The sequence below is a fragment of the Anarrhichthys ocellatus genome, unplaced genomic scaffold, assembly GCF_004355925.1.
Source record: "Anarrhichthys ocellatus isolate YVR2014 unplaced genomic scaffold, GSC_Weel_1.0 scaffold1, whole genome shotgun sequence".
Taxonomy (NCBI): domain Eukaryota; kingdom Metazoa; phylum Chordata; class Actinopteri; order Perciformes; family Anarhichadidae; genus Anarrhichthys; species Anarrhichthys ocellatus.
In genome coordinates, this window is record NW_022280031.1 from 11,059,114 (window position 1) to 11,065,113 (window position 6,000).

General features: G+C 42.7%; 1 protein-coding gene across 1 annotated transcript; it reads right to left on the reverse strand.

Annotated features, from left to right (window-relative positions):
- Positions 1–2,811: 2,811 nt before the first annotated feature.
- Positions 2,812–4,768, reverse strand: msx1a (muscle segment homeobox 1a). The gene is made up of 2 exons (XM_031851524.1): positions 4,267–4,768; positions 2,812–4,059 (listed from the first exon to the last, which is right to left on the reverse strand). The coding sequence occupies exons 1-2, from the start codon at positions 4,697–4,699 to the stop codon at positions 3,644–3,646; spliced, it is 849 nt and encodes a 282-aa protein (XP_031707384.1). The 5' UTR covers positions 4,700–4,768; the 3' UTR covers positions 2,812–3,643.
- Positions 4,769–6,000: the final 1,232 nt, after the last annotated feature.

Here is a 6,000-nt window from a genome sequence, read left to right on the forward strand (position 1 = left end):
AAGCAGACAAGTACATTTTAAGAAATGATCTCGTCATGAAGCTACTGAAGGTGAACATTCACATTCTCACAGGGCCCCGCTATTTAGAGGTTTTTCCAATATAGTTTTAATTAATTTCTTTGCCATGAATATTTTAAAATCAATTAGTATTGCTCTGGTTTATTCGCTCACTGTTCACAAATGCCTGAAAAAGCTGAATAAAAGGCCCCGAGCCAAAGTGTAGGCCTACACAAATATCATTATAATATATGTTTATTTAGGCTTGGCGCGTGGATAACAGTTTGAAAATTATTTTATAAGGGTCGATTTTCAGTGTTTCGTGAGGAAATATTTGCAATTTCATACTTAATGAAACGAAAGAGCATCTCTATGTTACTCCGACTCTGAACAGAAGGTGGAGGTGTGGTGTCTGAAAGAAGCACAAAGCTTGTATATGTCATGTATCCTGACTTGAATCTAGTGTAAGGTCAATTTTACCCGCATTTCAACTGGATATAATGGACGTGTTTAGTGTTTTGAACATGTATACATCCTTTTATAAAAGGTTCTACTCATTACCAAGACAACACTGTGTCTAATATTTGTGAATGAAATGATAGTAGCCAACCTGACTAACCTTTGCAACTCGCAGTAACCAGGTCATCATAAATATCAACATAGGCTATGATCTATTTCTGCAAAAGTCAAATTAAATGTGCAGACATGTTATTGCTTATAGGGTCATTGATAAAGCTTCTTTGTGAAAAGCCAAATGACGTTCATATTCTAACAGCAACTTTCTTTCAATAACTCAAGTGTCAAATCATTGTATTCGGGCAATAGTAAAAACAACAAGCTACTTTAAGTGGAATAAAGCTTCATTAATGGTCAAGTTAAATTGTATATTGCTATATGTTGGTTAATTTGGACAGATTATCCAGATTTTTGTCTGGTTAAATATTCTGCAATAAAAGTGTTTCTTAAGACTATTTGTTAAAGAATAAACAGATATAAACCTTTGCTGCACCCTTTCTTTAATCATTTATATTAATTAATCTTAGAATCCTCTACATGTCTTGGAGGAAAAAACGACAAAGGTGAAGGTCCATTAAACACCCACTCAGTCCTGTGCTTTTATAATAATTTATCTCAGCTGTAGGCGACTTCTAATAACCCATTTTCCCTTTTGTTGGGGATCAAGGGGTTTAACTGCAGGGTCAAATAGCGTCCTGTGATCTTTTGGATGATATAAACAAGTGAGTTTTGTTTTCTGCTGGACTCCTGGCAAGATTGAGCGCCGGGGACAAAAGAATGAAAGAGTTGAAAGAATGGACGGATCCCCTTTGGCTCTTTTGTGTCAAGTTTCTCTTCTTTTCAGATAGAGCGTCCATCCGTGTGATTTAAACCTATTGTCAGGGATTTATGTATCAATTCATGTCTCGTGGATATAATGGAGGGTAGATGGTGAGAGGAAAATATAATTAAAAATAAATAAAACAAAATCCACCAACATCCACCACGAATTGAAGTAAACAGATCAGAAAACACCGAGTTGAAATTCATTGTATATAGGCTACAAAAAGTGTGTGTGTGTGTGTGTGTGTGTGTGTGTGTGTGTGTGTGTGTGTGTGTGTGTGTGTGTGTGTGTGTGTGTGTGTATGTATGTATGTATGTATGTGTATTAGAATAAATCAGTTTAGGACAGCAGCTTGTCAGCGCTGAGAGGGAAATCACAGCGCAGAGAGGAGAAGTGTTGCCCGTCCCAGTCCCCCGTTGACATTTTAGGAATGATAAAAGTTCCGCCTTGCCTGGAGCTACAGCCTCGCTGGAGCCGGCCTCCGTCTGCGGCAGATTGCCTTTGCTCATTACAGCAATTATTTTACTGCAATTTAACCCCTGCCTGAATGGCAGAGAACTCAACAGAAAGCCTTTAAAACTGCTTTGGAGTGGTCTGTAATTGTCTCCCTATCGGATCCCTGTTTTGTCATTTAAGTCTTCCTGATGGCAGAAAATGAGAGATCTTCTGAAGGATGAAATATTTGCTTTATGTGCGCAAGTAAGGTAATATGTTTGTACACATGGGCTCTAACGCCCTGTCTTCTCCATAATGGGATGTCACCTGGCTCCTTTTACACCCTAAACACTCCATAATGGCACTCTAGTGGATAGTTTACAAGCAATTTAACCCAGAGAAGCAATCTCCAGTATTTATCGGTGTGTTCTGAAGTACGCACAACTGGTTGCCCCCCCCCCCCCCCACATCCCCCCCCCCTAAATTCTTCTGGCGCCAACAAAATCTAGGTTCGTTGTCTCAAAGCAATAGGCAACAGCTGTAGCATTACGTTCCTCCAAATGATATGTTACCAGTTTAAATGCACGCTGCACACCAGCACTGCATGGGTTTGAACTGGAGAAATGTGGACATTATACTGTCAATGTTGTTATGGCGTGGGTCACAGAAAGCCTTCAGACTCCTCGATGGCATTCCTTAAAGCATGATGTTATATAAATGCTGACCAATTTAGCTATTTTCTATTTTTAACACGGTTTTACAGGCCTGATAATAGTTATCACTTCAGTTTTTGCCCATGACTTTGTCTCAAGATGCTACCTCCAATAAGTTACTCAGAACAGGCCCACACTTCGTCGTAAAAACAGATACAGAATTGTAAAATGCTAAGTATTACCCCAAGTTCTCATTACAAATCAGAAAATATAATTTAAAGGGATAGTTTCTCCTGCTCCTTTGTGAAAAAAATATTTGTAAAATGAAATAGTCTCCAGGCACCATGCAAGTCAAAACGAACAACTGCTTAATGAAAAAGAATAAACAATTTATTGTTAAGTTATGTCACAAATATATTCATAATAAAAATGAGGATATTCTTCAAATATACATTATTTTACAGTACACATATCCCTTTCGAAGGGAATCATTCCAACAACAGACAGTGCTGTTATAAAAACAAATGCGGTGGTTCTCCAAATTCACAAAGAGCATTCATTGACACTGGATTCAGTAACCCACTAGTTACCCATAATGCAAAACATTTTTTGCAGTGCACTGATGCGATGACAGCCCAACATAAGTGTGTTGGTGCAAAATGTGAAGCTGCGAAATAGTTTCTGCCTCACGCAGAAGCTGGTTTCTTAACCTTTTTACCTGACTGTTGAAGGTTAAGGGGAAACTATCTTTGACACACTGAGGCACTCCGCCTGGTCCCATTGACTGTCTATTCGGGTACTAAATTGTTTTCCACCACAGCACCGCAAAAATGTCCACTTCAAAGTCATTAAGTCTCACGATCAGATTATTCTATGAAATAGCATTTCTCTCAATACGTTCTTGATTGGCTTTATAATTTAGTCGACATTTAAGACTCAAGACTAAATGACTAATAAAGTTGGATTATTTCGCAGTGTGTGAACTTACTGGCGAGGTCAAGAGGAGTGGATAAACTTCAAGGTCCTCAGAAGGGGGTCTGTTTGGAGGCTCTGGCCCACCTGTCAAGGTGTGACAGTGAGCTCAGTGCCAGCATGCCTCTTCATTTAGTATTTAGTGTCGCCTCACCTGTCCGAAGGGCCCCCCTCGCTCGGGGCCCTCAGAAAGTAGTCTAAACCCCCTTGTGTCCCACTGCGCGTGCCCCTCGTTCTTCTGTCCCTGTCAAGCAAGGTGGTACATGCTGTATCCGACGTGAGCGGCGTACAGTCCCATGGGGGAAACCGGCAGCGAGTGCCTCTGGAACGGGTGCGACCCATATGACGCGGGGACGTGCGCACCGAGAGGAAAGGAAATCCCGAAAGCTGGAGGCAGCATAGGCTTAGCTGCCATTTTCAGTTTTTCAAGTTCTGCCTCCTGCAGCCGCTTGGCTTTGGCTCTTCTGTTCTGAAACCAGATTTTGACCTGGGTCTCCGTCAAGTTGAGGGAACTGGAGAACTCTGCGCGCTCGGCGATAGAAAGGTACTGCTTCTGGCGGAACTTCCTCTCCAGGGCCAGCAGCTGGGACGTCGTGAAAGGGGTCCGGGGCTTTCTGTTCGTCTTGTGTTTTCGCAGAGGACAGGCAGGAGGACTCAACCTTCCTGTAGGCGAACAAAACACTTTAATTTAAAACACTGGTTTGCAATGCTGTGCCAAATCCAAACAAGACAAATACACTGAATAAAGTGATCATATTATAAAAGCACGTAGACTACTAAGAAATAAATCACATTAAAGTCCAAACTGGAGTATAATATTGCATAGATTTTGTAAGTTTAAATAACTTTTATTTCTGACACCAAACTTACGTGGAGGTGTTGGAGAAAAACGAGGACTCTGTAGCCATGAAGTCCTCTCGTTACTGTCCGGGCTCTCGGGTTTAATCAACACGTCGTCTGGCATGTTCATGATGTCGCCCACTGAAAACGGGGAGCTCATGGATAAAACAGGAACTGAGGTATCCAGACTACCGAAAGAAACCATCCTTACGCCTTTTACCAGCGCATGGGACGTCCCGGGAACGGACGGGGCACCCGGGGATACCGCCTCTCTGCTGGGTTTCCTGTCAGCCATCAGTGCCTCGACGCTGAACGGCAAAATAGCAACTTTGGGCTTCACGGGCTCCTCTGCGGGGCTCAGACTGGTCTGCATCTCGCCTCTGCTGACGAGAACCGAGCGGGGAGGAAGGTCTTCAGTTTTCAAACCAGCGGTCAAAGCTGACATGGCGATCGATGGGGCCATACAGGTCCGACCGGCACGGGTGAGGTGACGAGTTGGCTCTCGTGAGTACAGCAGAGAGGGTTACGCAAAGTTATTGCGGTGCGCCCAAAGGTGACGGTATCCTCATGTTTATGTGACCGAATTGGAGTGCAGGGCTATAATAAGGCAGGCTTGGGGAGAGAGTCAGCCAATCAGGACCGAGATGGGCTGGTCCTGGACAAAAAAAAAATCAGAGTGGGGAAGTTAACAAGTTACTTCTTTTTTTTAAACAAGCAACTTCAAATAAACATAAACACAACAAACTCCATGTTTCATCAAGACTAAATCCAACAAAATGATGTTAGTAGGACTGTATCCTACAACCCCACCAAGTTATTGACATGTTATAATAGCACCTAAAAGGCATGTGCATTATTTATTATTACTCATCATGTGTATTCCATCTTTGATAACTTCTCCGTCCCAAGCATTTTGACCTGCTTTATTCACATCCACCCGATGTGATAATTGGGTTTGGCCATGTGCTAAAACTGCTGAAGAGAGTCTTAAATGTTGCACAACAGTTTACTGCTCCCCCTTTATGTGATGAACCTCTTGCAGCGCGCTGTTTATGGATGGCTGCGGGGCTCTAATCAGATTGAAACACACAGGCCTTCGCAGTCATTTAGGGATAATTATCGGGCTTGGGGGAGGGATCACCAGGATTTTCCCCCTTTGACTACATCCATTAAAGTCAAAAATTATGTGGAGTCGGGGGCAAGGGGGTGGAGGCAGCGTGGAGCCAAGGAGAGATTTAACCCAGGACTGTCATTGATTTACCTTGCTGTACCTTCTCATTATCTGCAGCCAGGGTCTTTTTTATTGCCATTATAGCTTGCAGGGAATATAGCTACCACATGGATCTATATATCTCATATAGCATTGAAAAGTACTGCGTAAAATTTGAGGTCATGTTAAAAAATGTTGCAGCTTAAAATTTGAAATTTACAAATCTTAGAGTAAAGACATGAAAATAGATCACCTTTATTTTGTTTGCTGGCTAGTCAGTTCTTGGGAAAGCGTCTGCGTCGCTAATTGCCAAGCATAAACAATCTGTCACGATTTGTCAGTCACCCTAATGGGCAGACAAGTTATGTTGTTTTTAGGCGCCAGCAGTGCCCGGATCAAAGCGCTCGGCTCGAGGGAAACTATTGAAAAAGTTCAACCCGCACCGAGAGCGCGGCACCGCCTCCTCCTCTACCCGCCCTAGCCCAGGGACACTCGAGCCATTCAGCCTGAAAAATTAGCTTTTTCTCAGCCGATCGCACGCCATTTCCATCCAT

What these genes read in the sequence shown, in the direction of transcription:
- msx1a (XM_031851524.1), bottom strand. Translation starts at nt 4,699, where the DNA reads ATGGCCCCATCGATCGCCATGTCAGCTTTGACCGCTGGTTTGAAAACT. An exon ending in TTTTTCTCCAACACCTCCAC is followed by an intron (nt 4,060 to 4,266) that starts GTAAGTTTGGTG and finishes GTTCGCCTACAG; the next exon opens with GAAGGTTGAGTCCTCCTGCC.